At 33.6% G+C, this 21,549-nt stretch overlaps 1 protein-coding gene across 3 annotated transcripts in view; it reads right to left on the reverse strand.

The window, feature by feature from the left end:
• Positions 1 to 269: 269 nt before the first annotated feature.
• The window catches only part of LOC120347782 (E3 ubiquitin-protein ligase rnf213-alpha-like), a 60,722-nt gene continuing 39,442 nt past the window's right edge, over positions 270 to 21,549 (reverse strand). For 2 of the 3 annotated variants that reach the window (XM_078117814.1, XM_078117812.1), the window contains 16 exons: positions 21,005 to 21,220; positions 20,593 to 20,762; positions 19,394 to 19,712; positions 17,008 to 17,180; positions 16,432 to 16,561; positions 14,274 to 14,446; positions 12,701 to 12,835; positions 11,099 to 12,618; positions 10,502 to 11,018; positions 10,259 to 10,429; positions 5,319 to 10,186; positions 4,982 to 5,150; positions 4,491 to 4,657; positions 3,291 to 3,421; positions 2,380 to 2,473; positions 663 to 1,544 (listed from right to left, as the gene is read on the reverse strand). In XM_078117814.1, the coding sequence (XP_077973940.1) occupies positions 1,328 to 1,544; positions 2,380 to 2,473; positions 3,291 to 3,421; positions 4,491 to 4,657; positions 4,982 to 5,150; positions 5,319 to 10,186; positions 10,259 to 10,429; positions 10,502 to 11,018; positions 11,099 to 12,618; positions 12,701 to 12,835; positions 14,274 to 14,446; positions 16,432 to 16,561; positions 17,008 to 17,180; positions 19,394 to 19,712; positions 20,593 to 20,762; positions 21,005 to 21,220 (9,170 nt within the window). In that variant the 3' untranslated portion in view covers positions 663 to 1,327. Of the gene's footprint in view, positions 563 to 662; positions 1,545 to 2,379; positions 2,474 to 3,290; positions 3,422 to 4,490; positions 4,658 to 4,981; positions 5,151 to 5,318; positions 10,187 to 10,258; positions 10,430 to 10,501; positions 11,019 to 11,098; positions 12,619 to 12,700; positions 12,836 to 14,273; positions 14,447 to 16,431; positions 16,562 to 17,007; positions 17,181 to 19,393; positions 19,713 to 20,592; positions 20,763 to 21,004; positions 21,221 to 21,549 lie in introns of those variants that run through there. The other variant, XM_078117813.1, reaches the window with a different exon arrangement.

Here is a 21,549-nt window from a genome sequence, read left to right on the forward strand (position 1 = left end):
CTTGCAGCGTGCTGAAAATTTGTGAGCCCATTTTTGAATTCTGGAGTTCAACCGATTCCAACTGAGTTCCAATCTGTTCTATACGACTGTCCATCAGCTGCAAACGGCTGTCCATATCCTCTTGCATTTCCTCTGAATCTTTAAGTTTCGCTTTCAATACCTGTATTTGCAGATGCAAAAGTTCATTCTCCTTTGCTTCCTTTGGTGCCGGTACAATCTTTCTTCTCTTAACCATTTTTCCAAAATATCAGGCAAACGCAGTAGTAAAAAAATATCGGCAATTATCTGTCCAATATTATCCAAATATTATCCGTCACAGACTAGCCCACCTAATCGGCTTAGTCTTAATAGTCCCTGTTTCGAATAATATATCCTGGCGTGTGCTCGCCAAAAATTCGTATATGTGGCGTACCAAAATTGATATCACCACTCAGGTTCTTTCTGCCAGCTTCTTGGACGTTGTAATTGCTATAGATGTCGATCACAAAATAATCTTCCTGCGGTTCCAAATACAGCAGAGTAACTAAGTTAACTAACTAGATTAATTATACACCTGTAAGAACTTAATACAACCAAATACTCCAATTAAGAAATACAATAAACAAATAAAAACATGAAAAACACAGTACAAATACCGTAGGATACATACGAAACAAAAAGATACGAAATTGGTCTATGACGTCACAGTCATGAACTATTTACTTATGATGGGATACTAAAAACCGGGTAAAACACACCCAGATATACATAAGAATAACTAGTATGACACTAAAGATACAACACAAATCCTATCTTATCGACAAACACGTAATATACATGGAAATACGCATAGAAATATGGAAATCACACAGGAAATAAACTGCGAAAATAGACTAGTTACGGAAACGTTAAATACAAGCTAACTAGTGAACAGAGCTATGCCAAACTAGAGAAACAGTAAACCTGTACTACTAATATCATTTTACAACAAGAATTACATAGATTTACGGCATTAAAACACTATAATAATAACCTAATACACAGAGGAAATATCTACACTGCCGGCAGTCTGACAAACCAGCTAAAAGAGAAAGTTACACAGTTGCTCACTAGTGACTCAAGTGGTAAGAATTAATATGGGCATACAGAATAAAACAGAGTTATAGACGTGGTCGTCTCATACATAAGCCTACATTTAAACCCATCCCTACAGTCTTCATTAACCGTATTGTCATCGAGAGTTCATGCGCATATTCACCGTCTAAATATCGGACTCGGTTCGAAAAATAGAATGGATATGATTGGTTTCATATTGGTTCAATTCTCATCAATACCACATACTACTGTATCAAAAATATGAATGAAAATGCCTGTATTGTAATTTGACTGGATACTCGAAAGTTGAGTTGCATGCATTAAATAGGAAACATGTTGAAGTAGATGATACCTGGTTCCATATTTTTATGTAGTTATCGATCAACTTTCCATTTTCATAGGTTTCATGATCTCTAATTTGCACGAAGGCTATACCTTCCACATCTTTCATATCATAGGTGTCCTGAAATCTAAAAAATAAGGTATGGTATGTGTATGGGAATAATTCAATGGATGAAAAATTAATCCTGTTCACGAAAAATGTCAAGTAATAATAATAGTAAGTAATAATAAGTAATTTTCTAAATTTTAATTCTTGTAGATACTAGAACAATGTGTGGCGCAGCTTGATAACCAGATCAGGTTCCTTGTGGCTTTCCTTCCAAGATAAAACTATGTACTGACCATTTTCGAGTATTTCGGCTTCAGTATCATTTATCATTTTGCTGGTTGGAAAAAATAAGGCTGACTATGACTATAATTTCAATACAATTTTTTCGTTGGGTAATTATCCAAAGTCCAAAATCAAATCACCCCCCATAATTCATAGTGGCCATCAGCTTACCACGGGCGTATTAAATTGCTTTGTTTAAAAACTAAAAGATTTTACGGAACCTGACCAATAAAAAATATTGAGAGTAGCAATATGACAAAATATTGTAAACAATGACTGTAAGCAATGTCATTTTATAATACTAGGTTGGAATCTTACAGTTTTACCTGACAGGGTGCCTATTTTGGGATGGGAACACCAAAGCCACTTGTGCAAGAACGCATTCAGTTATTATATATCCACATTCTTGGAATTTAGTGGAGAAAATAAGAGCTGGGTGAACCATGGTTGACACATTTTTATCTTACCATATTATTCCCCTCAAATATATATCTTTGTTGTACGGAGGATGTAATACAACAATTCTTTGTATTTCATACTTGTTGCTAAGTAAAACTTATTCATATACCAAACCACAACCTGTTACCTGGCTACATGCTACTTGCCTAAGTTAGTATTGATTACAAACTCACTTTTGTATCATCATTCCTTGAACTTTAAGAACAATTTCCAAGTGCTGTACAAGGTGTAAGTTTGGTGCTTTAAGAATATTTTGAAGCACTTCACCTGTTATCGTGAAAACAGTATAAATAATATTAAACAATCGGATATAACTTGGGGATAGGATTCTAGATGATTGGCACTTAATATTTATCCACCAAAAGTTGCCAAATTATTATTAATCCGACACAATCATAATAGTATTAGTCTGTTTTCACAGTGACGAGTCCAGATGTTTTACAACAATGAAAACATTAAAGACTGAAATTCATGTTCTTATTTGCTCATTAACTGAAAGTAAAGTGTAGAACTGTAAAGAACAAGATGCCAATGAAAGAAAAACAAAAAGCCACTTGCTCATATATTTATGCTATGCTCATAATACACAAACTATTCTTTTTCTTTATATTAAGGTTAAAATTATATTAATGAATTAATGTGAATTGAGTGTCTTGGCATCAAAGATTATACATATCAAATTTAAATACCATGTTCCCACCTCACCCAGGGTGTAACAATTTGGGTAGGCAATGCTGAACAAGAGTGATTCCAGTCCTTCCAAATAATACAAGCACTTTACATATCAAGGTTTGATCTTTGAAATGATTATCATATGAAAAATAAGATATGAAAAGTACACGTTGCTGGTGTCACTAAAATGAGGTGGTGCTATCTATTCAGTTCATTTTTAATAAAGGTATTTAGTAATTATATAAGCACACTGAAAAAATCATCATTTTAGTATGCTGGCATTGTTGCTAGATGTAACAGATTAACGGTCATAAGTTTAAACATTATACCCACCATCTCACTTAGAATGTAATAGTTTGGATAGGCAAAAAATGTTGTAAAAATTACCAACAAAAGTAAATTTAAGTATCACCTGATGAAGTGGAAACTGCAATGCAATGCAGTAGATGTGATGAGTTTGAATGTTGGATCAGTTTCCAAAGGGATGGGTGAAAACATGAAAGCTCAGAAAGCTTGAAATTTGATTTTGTTTCATCCAGAAATCTGATATGAAATACAACACATTAAATTCCTTAAAAGTTTCTAAGATAAAAAAGAATATTTAAAGTCAATACCGGTACATACTATATTTCTTTGGTGGCAATCCGTAAATATGTTTTCCAATTATCATACATGTTAAAAATAATCTCATTTTAATCACAATATGAAATGTTAGGATTATACAATATTACACTGTATTCAGTGTAAAATAGATGGATGACCTAAAGGCTATCAAACATTATTTCATTGCTGTGGATGAAGGTTTGAAGACCACTAACACTTCAAATATATGACCTAAGGCTTCAGTACTGGTTGATCTTGTTTTCACCTGGCCGCAAAGATATTTTGCCTCTGATTTGTTTTACTATAGAGCATTAATATATTTGTAATTTCATTATGTTATTTACTACAGTGTTTAGATTGTAACCATATCGATTTATATCTCGCTTGAAAAAATTTTATTATTCAACTTATTTCTGTTTGACTCTAAAAAGCTTGATTTTGACATACAATCTGGCTTGTTTAATAATGTTGATAATTAATTCAGACTCAGCTTGAGGTGTTGTGGTCTAGCTTTTTGATGCCATTATTTTCCAAATTTTAAATTCTCGAAAGAGATTCATTAGGTTCCATTGTGAATACAGAGGTCTACCGAAGGTAAAATGACTGTTACTGAAGTAGGCTACAAAGTTTCACTAACATTCAAGATTTCATATATTCAACACATTTAATTTTGTTTGTTGTTTTGTTTTAAATTTTTGTCCCAAGTGGCTCAATTGTCAAAAAATGTTGAGCTTTTGTTTCTCTGTATCACTACAAAACTAACTTTTGCAGAAATTATATCTATTCTGAATGTAGGATTCAGCAAAATGAATTTTTCAAATACTTCAATTACTAATCAAATTATTGAATGGGAACTGAATATTTGAATAGTCAATGTGTTAAATTGCAATTTTCTCATTCACAAAATATAGATCACATTAACATAAAAATATTGTTGTCTTATGTATGTTAATGTTGACCGCAACTCCTTGCATGTGTAATTTTGTTAGAAACGAAACTAACAACAAACCTGTTTAGTTTACTGCTTGCATTTGTGTCTGTAATAAGTTTTTCTTGAATGTCAACAAGTAATTCTTCCATCTCACAAAAAACTGGTGTAAGATAATGTATTTGAAACTCTTTTTCCCATTCTTTACGATTTTCCATCGTCGTCCAGTCTGGATATTGTTCTTTTGTCTGTAGTAAAATAGAGGTGCTTATGCAGTGAGAAAACATAGTTTTAGCAAAAGTTTCCTTCAAATCTACTGGCGGATAATTTTGTATAAGCTGGATCCATCATCAGGATTTTTATACTACTCTCACTTAAGACTTCCACCACCACCATCAAGTCTATGCAAATGCATCTGGAATAAATAACTGGATAATTATGCACATCCTAATATGGACTGTTAGCCAGACAAGTGGTAGAGGTACCCTTCCCTACCTGGCAAAAATGTGGAAATTCTATTTTTAAAACAATATTATGTAATAAAAAAATTCAGATTTGTAGATGATACTCACCATATTAAGATTTTCTCCTTCATCTATTATTCTTTTTAGAATTAAATGAAGAACCAAAATTCCATCATCAACATTTCTACCTAGATGCTGTGATAAACTCTCCAAATTACTCATCAATTTGTTCATCAAAAAATTCTGACCTTCCTTAACATTACTTTCACAAATCATTCTATAAATAAAAATAAAAAAGCATGTTATCGAGCAATATGAGATTAGATGTCATTCAAAATTTACAATGTTGAAAACTCATACAAAACAAGAATTATAAGATACTCAATAAAAGTATGCATAAACCAATTTCTTCAAGAAAGATGTTTCAAAAGATTAACAAGCTCACCTTAAAATAATATCAGGATTCTTATTCATGGCAAAAAGCATGCAAGAGTGTAATATGAATTGCAATGTTGCTGCGCCTTGCTCAGTAGTTCTATCTCCAGGATTGTCCACTCCTTTTTTATCATAATGAAGCTGATATCCGCATTGAGATTTTATACCAGTATCCATTCGTTCATTGCCTTGTGATTTAACATGGAAAGTGCCTCCTATTTCAACATTACATTCTGGACATTTTGCCACAATCCAGGGTCTTCGGCATTCGCCAATGTAATAGACATGGCCATTTGGACACGTGTAGGGTGCTTCATCCAGTAGTATGCCATCCATAGCATTGTGTAACGATTCAGGCATAGCTGGCCAGAATAAATCTGCAGTACTTGCTGGATCAGCAATCAGAGCAAAGGCTTCCTCTTGCAGTAGATATGGTTTGCAAGCAACAATGTGTATTACAAGAAGCACAAGCTGTTGGATGCTGCTAGCTTGATTGACTGACAATCCTGGTATAGATGATAGTTCATTCAAAACATTACATTCCTTTAAGAATGAGCTTGAGGGACATTGCCGACGCAATTTTGTAAACAATAATTTTTGTGCTTTGCTGTTTTTGCTATGTAAAATTGTCGAAATCTTTGGAATATTTTTGAGCATCAATACATTTTCCTTGCGAGGAAACCACCTGTCAAAATTTTCTTGTGTTTGCCTTGAATTTGCCAAATCCTTCCTAATTTCGCTAAAATCAGCATCATAGATTATGTAAAAATCAATTATTTCAGTGAACACATCTTGCAAATAATTCTTCACAATCATTTCTGTTCCATGTTTATCATCACAAAGACTCTTTAACTGTTGTTTGCCCCGCATCATCAAAAAAGTTTTGGTGAAAAATTTCTTTAGAATTACGGGGTCAAATTTATTAGATATATCGGCAAAAGTTAAAATCAATTTTGGAGTCATTTCTTCGATGTTCCTCAATTTATATTCATGGATACAATTGACCAGATGGTTTAGAGCAATTCGAAGTTGAGAAACATGCTTTATAATTTCAAAACTCACTGCTGTTTCTTTATTTTCTGATAAATGCTTCCAGGATTCTCGCAATAATTGTTCACTCCAATCATAATCATTTTTTACTGAATCCTGATCACTGAAAATATTTTCAAAACCTTTCAATGCTGATAAAAGTATTGATTCATTCAATAGTCTGTCATTTTGAAGCAACTCATCAAATTGTTTTTCAAGGAATTCAGGTGATATTTTATATAAAAGTTGAAAGACACTGCTTTTCAGCTCAATGTCAAAATTTAGTGCTGTTGTCTTCAGTTCTTTTTGTTCTCTAGAACAAGATGATACAAATATATCTTCAAAAATCCTTATTTTCTTCTCATGATCAGATGGATGTGAAATTTCAAAGCAAAAGTTGTGTAGGTATTCCAGGAAAAAACTTGTACACTTTTTTTGAAAAATTTTCAAATAATCCTCGTGAACCTTTGTTAGAGAAGGTGAATGAATGGAGAAATCTGGTGGTAAACTTTCCGGACAAAGAGGACATAGCTTTATTTCCTGCGAAACAGCTATTTGCGCACAATCTTTGCAAATGAATTCACCACATGGCATTTTGATTGGTACTTGTATTATTTTTCCACATGGTATGCATCCAAGGCTCTTCCAGTCCACCATGAAATTCAACTGCAGATTCTCATAACATTTTCTCAAAATAACAGATGTTATTTTCAACACTTCAATACTATTAAATCCCATTCTTTGAACCCCATTAAACATTCTCATTGCTTGTTTTACAACAACACTAACAAAGTTTGTATATTCTTGCATTTCATTGACATTAGGTAATAGATTCATCAAAAGCATATCGAGTAATGCAAGAGGCTTCCATTTCCCCTCCAAATCTTTTCTTCTTTCTTCAGAATGAGTTGATGAGATTATGGAATAGAATGTCTTTTTCATATTCGAAATAAGATTTAGCCATTCAATGCAACTTTCTGCATCATTTATTTTGCCAGCTTCACTATTTACCCAAGCCAATAAATCCTCAAGTGCCAACTGATGTATCAAAAATTCTGATGCCTTTTGCTGTTCTGTAAGCCACTGGTCAATATTTTTCCCAATGTCAGAACTTATTTTTAAAATATCAGAAATCATCTTCATTTCCTCAGAAAGTTGCATGAAAGTTAAAAATGTTATTGAAATACCATTCACACATCTATTCAAATCCAACCATTTTTGTTTCGAAATTTCAAACAAAACTTTCACCAATCCATCAAGTTCAGTCTGACTATTTGTACCATGCCTGAATAAAAATTTGACTACATCATAAGCATATGTTTCCATCATCTGTATGAATTTGTTAGCAGAATTCCACATTGAAAGCACTTTGACAATTTCTTTTTCAGTTGATCTTTTAACGAGATTGTAGAAAAAAATTTCATCTTTTCCACAGCTTATGGATGATTTATATAAATGCATCAATTTCTCATTGATAACAAAGCTGAAAGGAAATTTGCAATCAAAATTATCAGTCAAATGTTTTGCTGTTCTTACCACAAATTCACCATTCTTATCACTGGGGATTTTCATTTCTATGATACTGAAGAGCTGTAGCCACAATTCAGTTCTCCATCCTGAACCATTCTCATTGCTGCTTGTAAGTAAAGAGAGATTATTGTTCTCATCTATAATGCTGATAACATACGCCAGCATATTTGCAACTCGTTGCTTCAAGCGAATGTGAATTGCCTTTCCAAACGTTCCACTTTCCTGCAATTTTTCAACAGAACAAGCTTCTGTGGTCAACCATTCCATAATATCATTGCTGTGGTGGCTTTCAAATGTAATCATCTTTTCAAATAAGATTTGTAAGAATCCTTTGCTAATATTTTCTAATGACTGACCAATAAAAAGTTGTTGAAGTATTTCAATACACTGCAGCTCTCTTCCATTACCATTTTCCTGACTTGTCAGATGTGACATTGACTCACATATGCAATCCTGCAAAAGACAAATTATATGGGACCGACCGTCATTGCTTTCAGTACAAAGCATATTTTTGCCATCTAACAAAATATTACCAATACTCTTCTTATACACACTGCTGATAAGTGTGGTATTTGTATTATTTTCTGAATGGCGCAGTTCATCAACGTATACTGCTTTGTATTTGTTTGTATGTTGAAGTATCAGGGTATTGTCATCATTGAATTTCTGATCAATGCCTCGCTCTGTTGACAGAAGGAACCCAATTAAAACCTTTTTAACCTGAAGGCTGTCTTCAGAAATTTGAGTGACGTTGTTCATGAAATGATGTTTTGCACATTCTACAAGTTTTCCATATTTATAAGCTTTTGAAATTTGAATTAGTAAGATTGCAACATTTTGTTTTGTTGTATCTTTTGAATTTTTCATGCATCTCACAAAAAAATCATTCAGCTTTTTTGTGTATTCTTCTTGAACTTTAAACTGTTGCAATGACAGCAACATTATACTATTATCCACTAGATCAAGTTTGGTTTCCAGTTTTTTTCTGTCTTCTTCAGTCAGAATATTAGAGAAAGATACAATTTCAAAAACTTGAATTTTTGCCGGGCCATTGTTCATTGTAGTCTGCAACAGATTAAACAAACAGTCATGTGTTTGCGTTTCCATATAAATCTGGAGTAGTTCTTTTTTTTCAGTACTACTCAATCTTGTTTTGGAAAGTCTAAAAACAGAGTCTGCTGTCGCAACATTCAACATGACTTTTTTGAAAATGTTAGTTTCTTCCATCTCATCATGAGCCAAAATTACTGAACTGGTTGTGTCTGAATGAAATCCCACAAATGCATCAGCCGAAGTGAATTTGTTTATTGTGGAAAATGTTTGGCACCATTTTTGAAGATTTTTAGACAAGGCACACTGCTTTTCGCTCAATAAGCTCATACCTAACAGGTGATGTTTTTCCAGGCGATTAATAAGTGCTATAGGATATCTGTCTCTCACTATTTCCTTCTTTTCAACTATGATGATTCTGAAATTATCATGTATGCGACTCCAAACTCTGTGAGACCCAAGACCTATGGCTACATAGTTTTGTCCACCAAATTTCACATACTGCTGATTCAAGACATCATAGAGTGATTCATGGATTTTGGACATATTCAAAAGTACAACTGTTAGCCCAGTTTCCATACACACTTTAATGCGATTTATAATTCTGCAAAACCAGGTGTATGAGTTATCTCCTGGAAAACTAGATCCAAACAGCACTTTTACAGAGGTATTGAAATCTGGCATAATGTGGTGTAATAGATTGACAGAAGAATGATCCGATGTCAAGAGCAAAAGAAAACGACTATGAAAACTTTGAAGATTGTCAGCAATCAAACTTTTCAAACTGACGGCAGATACAAAATCTTCTTTCAGTGAAAAATGTTTCAAAGCAGCATCTTTCAAATTTTGCAAATGTGCACAATCTCCTCCACTAAAATTTCTTAAAAGCATGTAAGCAAAATCTTGATTATTTAAAATGCGATCTTCTTTTGACATCTTGCAAAGCATTTTTATAAGACTATAATAATCACGCAAACCAAAATACAGGATATTCTGATGTTGATAAATATCAAGATATGTCTTGGTCAATTTTTCCAAGACTGAATGATATTCATTTGCTTTGTTTTGACTTCCTTCAAAAATGCCTTCAGCAGTACGAGAAAGATCATCTTCTCTTGGTACATTTCTTGAAACAAAGATTCCTCTGTTCATTTTCGCAGGATCCAAAGCCCAGTTTGATATTCCAATAAAAGCAACTTTTTTGTCCTCATCAAATTCAGTAAGTGTTCCACTACTTGCACTTCCACATTCCAACAATGGATGCAGGATCTAGGCAGGATGAAATCATTTATTAAAAACAATGCAAAACAGATTTTGCGAAAATAAAAAGCATACACTCACCTTAAGAGGCATATTTGGAGAGTCCTCAGCGAGACCTATTTCATCAAGGACCACAAGTGTACCAAATTTACTTAAATCTTTATTCTTTTGGCGCTCTGCCGCACAAGAAAACATTTTTTCTATTCCGCTTGCTTCAGTTAGAGCGCTGCATTGAAAAGTCAAAAATTCCACCTGAATAATAATATATTGCAATCAAATATAAATACCAAAAGTGAATTCCTTAATTTATTCAATGTCTAGTACCTTCTTTAAACTCCTATAAAGACTCGAAGTAGACGATGAACCTTTCATATTCGCTTCCACAATTGTTTTCGATAGTGATTTAGAACTACCAGGTTTTCCGACTAGATATAGAGGAAGCTTGGCATCTGCACAGATTGTCATGAGATACACATTTTCACACAGAGCTTCATTCCAGGCCACATTTTCCATACTTTTCAAATTACGATGAAATAGTGTTTGACAAGAAACGAATTCCTCCTTGATTTCAAAAGATGATAAATGGATATTTATTTGTTCCAATACATGAGACAATTCCATCCTGAAGTTTTGTCTTTTTTCTAAAGATACATGATATGTGATGTCAATAGCATAAAGAAGAGAACGTAAACTATCTGAAATATTGATTGTTTGAGAATCTGGCTGTCTGTTTTTTCTTCTCTTTTTCAAGATGTCTTGAATCTTGGGATAAATTTCTTTGTTCTTGAAAAACCACTTGTAGAGTTTTAGTGTTCTTTCAACATCTCGAAGACTTACATATCTAAAAAAAACATATTAAAAATGAAAACATGATAAATGCATTTTTAGACTGTTTCGTTTGATCAATTTTAGTTTTCCCACCTGCATTCATCTTCCTGTTTCTTCATATAAGCTTGAGCTCTCGAGAGAACCAAATTAATTGTAGCTTTATCTTCAATGGTTACCGCAAGTTCCGAGCTTAGCTTATCTGTCATTTTTTCAATATAAATCTGCTCTGTCTCATCAGATAATTGTCCAAAGTCCCAAACAAATGGTTGTATGCTGGGAGGGAGAGCAACAACTTTATACACCAGTGTACGAATGGCAATATTTCCAACACATTTATTCGAATCTTTCGAAGAAACAAGATAACCAAGCCCTGATGATTCCAACTTTTTAATAGCTTCAGGTGATAATTGCTTGTATGGGTTACATGCTGCTACAATCTGTATATTTGATTCTTCAAATGATTTTCCATCAATGGTCAAGTCACACATGACTTCTTTGATAGCATAAATTGCTATAGTTGTATTTGCTTCATCATAAAATAAGATTTTCATTTTGTTTGGTACCATGGTTGTATTATTCAGAGCCTCGTTGACACTTTTATGAATATCCTCAACTCCAATTCCCCCATGTATTTTCAAGGTCTGCATTTGATTTCCTTCCTTTTTCTTTCCCATCATTAAACTGTTCATGAATTCAATCATTCTAGTTTTTCCACATCCAGTTTCTCCCATGATGATCACAGGAATTTTACATCTGAATCTCATATATATAGCGATCATTTTGAGAACATTATCAGTTGTCAACTCATACGAAGGGTCAGGATCAAAAACAGTTTTAGAATCTGGATTATTAACTCCCATTATTAAACAGAGTTTCTTGATCATCTCTGTCCTTGAAAGTTTGTGAAAGTTGTGTCCAAGTTCAATACCTTGTGCACCAAGTCCAGCAACAAGGTCTGGGGTAGTTATTCCTTCCTGCACTAATTGTTGGTTTTTATCAAGTAAATTGCCATATTTATCAATGTTGACATTAATGAAACTCATAGAAACCCCGTCGTCATTGAAAAACACATAGGGATGCTCATATTCTTCCCATTTTCTACGTAGTTGATGAGCTTCAAATATATCCTGGTCATCTCCATCGTTGGCACTTTCGTCAGATATATAAAGAGAAGGTGTGGCAAAATCTTGAGACATCCTTATCATAAATTTCACAGCTAAGTTTTTCAGACCTTTCAATTCATGTTCCATCATTTGACAAAAGACAGATTCTTCACAACTGACAAGTTGGGTGTTGAGAAAGCTAACAAAGTGTTTCATTTGTCCCCATGAGGGATTATTCATTCCACAATGTCGTAATAGTACTTCAACACATTTTCCATAACCTGACTGATTTAGTGATTCTGAGTTTGGAGCGTAATTTTCGGTAATATCTTCATTTTTCTCATGACGTTGTAGATAATAATAAGGCCTTTGGAAAATATCTGAATTGAGCTCTTCAATATCCACTATAACTTTATTGTCAGAAATATGATTTGCAAGGTTCTTAACAACCTGCACAGGTGAAATGCACTCAATGCTTGGAAGAAGTTCCAGTGTATGAGAATAGCCAACCTAGCATAAAAATGATATGCTATAACAATAACCAACCAAAATTAATTCATTCGTATATACTTATTATCAATAATCAACTTACAGCACAGGATGGACGCTTTTTCATTTCAATGTAATATGAGTGCTCTTGTCGACACCTCCATACCTTTCCTGTAGAATCAGTAATCATACCCAAGATAAGAAGATCAAACATGAACTTTTCAATTCCAATTTCAACCTGTTGAAAAAATATAGAAAAATAATATTAAAAAACAATATATCATTGATTTATCACAGTGCTCTTCAACCTTTTTGTTATTGTGGAACCCCTGATATAATTTTTCGTTTTTTATGGAACCCCAATTAACAAAATGAAAAAACAACACGAAATAATCGTAACACGAAATATTCGTAATTCAAATATTTCTACTTCAACAACAAACAGAAAGAAGGTTCCAAGCTTGGAATTCAATGACTAGGCTGTTCTTGCATTTTTTTTTAAATCTTCTTGAATCGTGGCTCCACGGCACTCAATACAATTCTGATACTCATGTCTACACTCTATAAACAACTCCTTCTTTTGTTTTTAATAGTTGTTGGAGCAGAAAATGCTGATCCACACAAATAGGTAGATATTTGTTCATATAAGTCGATATGAAGTCACTAACAAATCTTGATCAGTATTCACTGCTCCTAAGATAGAATCTTTCTGCTGGCATGCGCCGCTTTTCATATGTTTAAAGTATGAAATAGCCTTTGAAAAAGTCTTTGTCATGTACGAAGGATGACTGGCTTCCAAGTGTCTTTGTAATTTAGCTGGAGCTAGTGCAGAATTAGAGAGTCTCTTAGACTCATCTTGCAAATTAGACATTCGGGCTGTGGAGCTGCATTCAGAATCTAGTCATCGGGCAAAAAGAAGCCATATTTCAAATATGTTTCATCCCATTTTCTAACTTTGGCAATTGAATTACATTTGTTTTGCTTCGGAGGAGGAGCAAGTGCCTCTTTTTGCATTTGAACTACTTTGCTCATTGCCGTCCTGACCTTCACCGTTATTACTGTTGCGCCTCACAAAAGAAAATATACTATTTTGCTTCATCTGTATTGACTAAATATTAAAAAGTTAGGTTTCACACTAGGCTATTTTTACTATAGTCCAACAAAAGCTGAACAACAACTCTAGTTTGTAGTACATACCTACTCTCTCTAGTCTCAAGCAAATATCTACATACTTTGAACATAATGTAACTATGGTGCAACAATAGCGTTCTTGTTAGTTGCATAACAATGACCAAAGTGACACAACAATCGAAAATATTTTTGTTTTGTCTATTAACTGCACTGTGACTAAACCTCAAGTTTAACGAACTGGCCTACTTGGAGTTTGAATGAGACACGGGTCTAAGAATTTATAAAGTATTGCATCAACATGCTAAAGCAAGAAATGATTCTCCCTGAAAAGAAAAAAAACGCGGAACCCCTAAGGAACCCTATAAACTCACGGAACACCACTGCATATATTGCGTAACCCTAGGGTTCCGCGGAACCCCTGTTGAAAAGCACTGATTTATCACCATGTTTATATAATTAATATAAACTTGCCAAAACAGACAAAACAACAAACTGTTTAAAATGTATCTGGTAATTCTCCTTTATTCAAATAGAAATTTACTCACAGCTGGCGTTAGATCGAAATGTATCAATTGATTCTGTTCATTGTGTTGAATATCCATGTAGAGTCTTTTAATAACTTTTTCAATATTGATATGCCTCTCCAGAAGACGAATAGTTGTGGTCGACGTGTTTTTTTCAACATTTTCAAAGATTTTTTTCACATAGAGTGATTTACCTTAAAAACGAATAATACAATTAAAAAAGTAACAACAAAATTTTCAAATCAAACTCTAAAATTAAGAGCCAAAAGGTAGGAGGGAAAAGCCCGAGAAATGAAATTATTACTATATACTGGAAATTTAATTATACATTTTCTCAACAAAAGAGTAGAGGGAATTGGAAATCTAAGTCAGTTAGAAGTGCAAAAATATGGCCACCAAGTGCGAAAGAAAGTCCAGTGCTCCTCATAAATTTGTTGAAATCAAATATGGGCATTTACTCGAAGTTTAATGAAGTCACCAAAATCGCTTTGCCATAATTATTAACACTATCCGTGCCATAGAAATATATATACAAAGGCATGAAATAGTCAATGAATCGTATCATTCGAATTTTAATGTGATGGAAATAGCGTCTGCCATTCACTAAACTATTATTGTAACTTATTTATCTAGTATGGCCAGAGTACATATTAACCGCAGATCAATGGCAAAATTATATTGAGAATGACTGTTGCCATCTCGCCTGGTTTTAATTTCCTCCGGTAAATTGATTAAAGGATGCGGGAAATCAACTTATCAAACATGGTCAATTTGTAAATGCACCATAAACCGCATAATTTGTACCAAGTGGACAGACGGAATTAACCCACATGCTGTGTCACACCCGGCCAACAAAGATTAGATAATTTTCTATCAGCGGCATACTACGTTTAAATATAGCTAATGTGTGATTGCCAAATATATCAAAGAAAAACACGAATAGTTTCATTGCAATTGGTTGTATTTCATTTTTGCATTTGTGTGCTTCAATTATGTCGCAGTAAGAAATCGAACGGGCAGAACACAACTCTGAATAGCAAGATGGCACAAGGATAAGGATTTACATATTTATCCCGGGGGGAGAGGAAAGCCAATTAGATGGTTTAACCATATGGCGAACCCCGGTCTCTCGTCTGGTTACCATCCCATGTCGGGTATGGGATTAGTTAGTTATTTGTTTCGAAAGCATGAAGGAAGCCGTAACCGACCAGCAATTACATAAACCACCCTACAGTGGCGAGGAGTCCAACAATCTTTTTGCACATAACCATCTCGCATGGGATTCGAACATGCGAACCCACGCAGAGTAATTAGAGGTGCGGTGGTGAGCGTATTCCTAACGCTTAGCACAATGAGCCACACCGCCGCGCCTAGCACTTCACCTATGAAATTTCAGCTCTACGACCTAATACCCAAAATGTGTGAAATAACAAACTTGATCATGAGTTTTTCTGTGTCTAGAGAATGATTGAACGCTAACTCGAACTAATCACCTTTAGAATTACCGTTTTCTTGTTGTTTTTCTAGCAAAGCAATACCACGATCAGTGTGATAATTGACATAGTTACCAAGAATTTGAATAAACATTCAAAATGCAACAAATGTAATTAATTCCGGTATTAACAGTCGCTATTGACACTTTCAGGATCAGAACTTGACAGCTAAGCATATGAATGCTCATATGAGACCACCGGCAGCAAATGGTTAAACGTTTCTGTTTATTTACCAATACGTATTTGTATGTAGTGGTGTCAGTTAATGGCCGTTGCGCCTTGTAGTACAATAAGTATGCATTCTTTACTACGTTATTTATATATTACTATTGTTATTTATATTGAGTTTGGTTGTCATCAAATTATAAGTCTCAGTTGAAGGTTGCAATCTACCAAATAATATCGCTAAAACAGGTGGTACTTTTGCATGCGTTAATTAAACAGGTATGTTTGACTGATGACCTAGTTTGCATTAATTAATTCACCAATGCTTGATGTATCTAAGTGACCGAAAACTGATGATATCACTAGGTTCACCCCTTCTCCGAATAAAAAAGGAAATACGAGAGAGAATAAATAAGAGAGAAGCTCTCTTGTTTTAAACATGACACTCAATGGTAAAAATCAAAAACTTGACCATGGCAAAGATAGTGCTAAAGAAAGCAATATTTTAACTATAAACTTACCAACACCAGATCTTATAGATTGAACAACTTGAGCATAACGACCATTTGCAGAAGTGTCATTAGACATATTTGAAGATACATATTCAGAGAGTATCTTTTCTTCAAAGGAAGGAATTTTTTCAATTTGGAACTGAATTAACAGAAAAAAGCTATAATTTTTTTTTACCTTTGCTGGAAAAATATATCTTTAACTCGCATGTGACTAATACAGGAAAAAACAACACACAGAGCTTTCTGAATTATGACAAAAACGTAAATGGAGCTTGAACCATGAAAAATTACAGTATACTAATAACAAAAATAAAAAATAATTTTTTTTTTATTGGAAACAGGACTTTGAATACATAGGCAAAAAATGATTTTGGCTATTAATTGCAAATTTTTTTTTTTTATTAGAAATAGGACTTTGAATACATAGGCAAAAAGTGATTTTGGCAATTTGGCTACTAATTGCAAATATCTTAAAACAAAGATTATATTTTACATAAAAAACATCAGAAATTCTTTCGTTCACTTTATATCTACAAAATTAAAGCAATTTGTTTAACATGGTATTGGTATAAAATCATTCTTCACCTTATCAAAGAGAGCTGTAATGTAATGTTGAGGATCACTTGATATTATGACAAGCTGGAATTTTTTTCTCACATACTGGCCAGCGTGAGTTAAGAAACCATACATAGTTTCAAGAGCTTTTGAAACATTCAAATCCAGTTTATGTGCGCAAGCAAGACAAAAGAGTGGATCCGCTGCAAAATATAACACAAGATTACATTGTCAAATTCATTCCTATATAAAAATGATATTTTATATTATGAAGGTCAAATATCTTTCTAAAAAAAAATTTGTAGTTGATAGAGAAATGCACCAAGTTTAACAGCTTTTTTGAACTAAAAAAAATACAAAAAAGGATGAAATAAAAGTTGATTCAATACTGTGGCTAACAGATTAAACAAAAATAGGTCCATTTTAGCCCAGGGCAGATTTTGATCTAAAGTGCAGTATAGAAGAACTGAATCCCATTATGTAATGTTTATTAAAACATAGTTTTAAAAGCATAGGAATTTTTAAACATGGAGAACTTTCTGATTTAACTTCCTATAGTAATTGAAAAACAGGGAAAATATAACCGAAAGTTTTGAATAAAATAATGATAGAAAAGTAAGTTGCTTGATTAATGAAACATCTTTTATGCCTTGGAAAACTGTTCACTGATTACATGTATATATGCTTTATGCCAGGGGTGGGCAAATATTTTTCTGAGTGGGCCGGATGCGAATAATAGACTCGGTTACTGGGCCGGATGATAAAAACTCAATATGATCAAATTCGGTTCATTTGCAAATAACTAGGGCAAATATGGCAGATGCACAGAGAAAGTTGATAGAAAAAGAAGCTCAGCAGGTAAGCTAACATTTATATTAATTAAAGAAAACACAATGTAACATAATGAGGTCATCATGTTATTTGATAAATTCAAAAGTTGTATGCTATCAAGAGAGTAAATAAAGCACCATTTCGTCGGTTACAAAAGAAATTACTGTAACCTTGGATTTCGAATTGACGACAGGTAGGTTTGTCAAATCAATGTGCTTCACAAAACACCAGTCTATCAGTCAAGCGCCTGTTGATTCTCAAACTTTTTTGTACGACTGCTGACATACAATACTTTGTATGTTAGAACCCCCCTTCCCCCCCAAAAAAATAAAAATACAACAAAACATCAAGTTACAAACAAATTCAATGCAAATCAATCAAGAAATGTCATGAGCATAGTACAATATATTTTTATTAAGATGGATGAATTTTAACAAGGTTTTTTAAATTTGAAGACGTTTTCATGAGGGGGGGGAAATCTCAATTCATCATCATCATCATTCTTTGATTTGATTTGGACACTTTTTCACCAAATATGATGTTAGAAATGAAGAATCAACAGTTCTACTTTGCAATACTACTATATTTTCGGTAGAAACAATCATTGCGATTATGCCATTCGACTTTTTCCGGTGATGATGTTTTCGTTGTTGCGCAAACTATTCAGTCCATGGCAGATACGATCATTGAAATTGCCTCATCATATTCATTCAGTAATTTACAACGAAAATTGCCATAGCGCCGAGTTACAATAAATGAAAGTATTACTATTCTGAAATAATTCATTACGATAAAGTAAAAGCATTAAAACTCTAAACTAACGGTAAAAAGACGTTGCACAAACAAAATATTTGGGAACCGCTGAACTATGCTATAGTTTGCGATCAAAAAGTCCAAGTTCATATAGTTCACTGGCATAATTCCAATCTTCACGGCATAAACACCCACGTCATGTTGGAGAAAACAATCGGTGATTTTACCTTATATTTTCTCACCGGGAATGCGCATGTGCTCCCTGACACCCTGTGTCTTATCTCTTTTACCCCCTTGGGGCAATATCGCCCCTTTGAAAATCGCTGTACCAGACAAAAGGTAAGAACATGTGTTGGAGCATTCACAAACGCACGAAAAAATGTGCAGGCTCAAATGCTGATATATCAGGAGCTAGGGTTTTTGAATGCCGTAAATACTGTAATTCATAAATTGATGATTGTGCATATTATATTTAGGTGCTTATAATAAGAGAGGAATTACGGTATTTGCTTTAGTCAACAATCTGTTATTGATATTGTCATCGGAATTTCAATTTATAGCATCAATTTTTTAACAGAAAAATTTTTAGGCATAAAAACTATAATTGCACAAGTGGGCAGAATGAAACACTCCAAAGGGCCTGCGGGCCGTAAATTGTCCACCCCCGCTTTATTCCCAGCGTGTCTGAAAAATTATATATTTAATATCCTATGACTACCACAATTTCATAATTGTAACCTTGTTCAATAACAATTGAGGTTACATATTAATCAATAAGTCATAAAAAAGTCAAAATAAAATATTATTTATAGGTGAAGAATACATTTCCTACCTTCTGAAGGAATTATAGTCATTGCCCGAAGCATGAATCTTTCAACTTCATCTACAGTTGTTTCTTCAGAACATAACAATACTTCAGGGAAAGTTGGTAACTTGGGATCATTTTCGTCAGTTGCATACAATGATATCAGTAGCGGAATGACTTCCTGTTCTTGACATAATAAAAAGTTTGGAGATCCTTTTATTAAAGTAGAATGTGCATTCCTCATAGTAATGCCTGCTTGGCCCTGCAGTGCATCCATCTTACTATGTAAAATAGTGAGAAATTTTCCGAGATGACTGACACTTAGATAGTCTTTCAACGTTAATGTCTAAAAGTAAATAAATCTGATTCAAGACTCAAAAAAAACTGAAAAACGTTGAAATTTCAGTTCACAGTACTTCACAATTGGAATCAATCAATCAATATTTAAGATAATTTTAGTATAGCTATTTGGAATGCAAGACAGTAGTTTGTAAACAATTATTCTATTCTGTTGTATGAATTTTAATTTACGAGAGAAAAGTATAGTATTATCCCATAAATAATCTGCTTGCTTATGTGAAGTCACATGTTTTGAATTAAGAAAGTCTATGTCAAGTGTGACAAATTCATTGTTTCATATGTCTGGACTGTGATCGTGAAAAAAGCAACCTTATTCAACATGAAACTAGTTACAACAATGAAATATGGTTATATAGATAATTTCATCCAGCTTTACCAACTTTTTGAATCAAGGATCAAATTGAATCTAAATATAAGACCAATAAACTCGTTCTGAACTTCTTGAAGAAAAGAATTAGGCGCGGCGGTGTGGCTCAACGGGCTAAGTGTTAGGAATACGCTCGCCACCGCACCTCTAACTACCCTGCGTGGGTTCGCAGGTTCGAATCCCATGCAGGAATGGTTATGTGCGAGAGGATTGCTGGACTCCTCGCCGTCGTTGGGTGGTTCACGTAACCGCTGGTCGGTTACGGCTTCCTCCACCACCAAGTCCATGCTTCCGAAAACAAAACAATACAGTAAAACTAATCCCATACCCGACTTGGAATGGTAACCAGACGAGAGGCCGTGGTTCGCCATATGGATAAGCCGTCTTATCGGCATTCCTCTCCCCCGGGATAAATATGTAAATCTTATCCTTTATTACTATGATTGTGTATAAAGCCACTTAATCATACAGACTCTAAACACAAATATCATATCAGTACCATAGTGCTGTTCAAATATCCCAAGCAAATGGTTTTGATCGAAACCAGAATATCATTCTTCTGCTGTTCACTTTCTTGAAGCTTTGCAATTATACCTTCCAAAGTTTTGGCAGATCTACTTTGAAGTATGGATCGATCTTCTTTTATATCATTCTGATCATATACAAAACCTAAAAATATTATTGTAGAAATATTCAATTACTTTCTATTTTTTCAGATATAGATTTTTCATATTTATAACAAAATAAATAAGAGACATATCTGATAATACAACTCAATAAAGAGAAGTTTCCAAATTATTCCACCAATTTAAACATTTACCAGTTTCAAAACTACCGTAGTACTGTTAGCCTCATCATTGAGTTTTGACTAAAAATTATTGGCACCAGTTCATTTTTAAACTAAAATCTACCTGAAGTTTGATCAAAAGCTTGACTGAGTTCAAAAATTATATTCTCATCATATTCATGAAGTAACATCCAATTAGAACAAGCATTCAAATCAGCAAATCCTTCTTCTTGCACAGCCGCTTTGGCAAGTGTTTCAGGGACATTTTCACTATTCACAAGAAATCGTACAGCTTTGCGCTTTTCTCGGTTTTCGAAAACTTCCTTTGTTACGTTGTCCTCTAAATTATTTTTATTTAATCAATGTAAATAAATTGACGCAGAAAGACAAGAGTTCAACTAGCAACAATTCATATATGTATAGCCAAAACTTTTCTCTGTGAACTTATTCAGATCAATTTTCGTTAAATAAATATATTTTTACACCCCCGAGTAAGGCAAAAAACAATTACTGAAATAACTGAAGGTCTGATGCTACCGGAGAAGTATTCAGAATTAATGTGTAGTAGTCTGAAAAGTTTTTCAAAAAAAAAATTTGTGGGCTCGATCTCTCATTTGCTCATTTTTACGTATTGATCAAAACAGATTTGAATAGATTGAGGTGTGTGTA

Source organism: Styela clava, chromosome 11, assembly GCF_964204865.1.
Source record: "Styela clava chromosome 11, kaStyClav1.hap1.2, whole genome shotgun sequence".
Lineage (NCBI taxonomy): Eukaryota > Metazoa > Chordata > Ascidiacea > Stolidobranchia > Styelidae > Styela > Styela clava.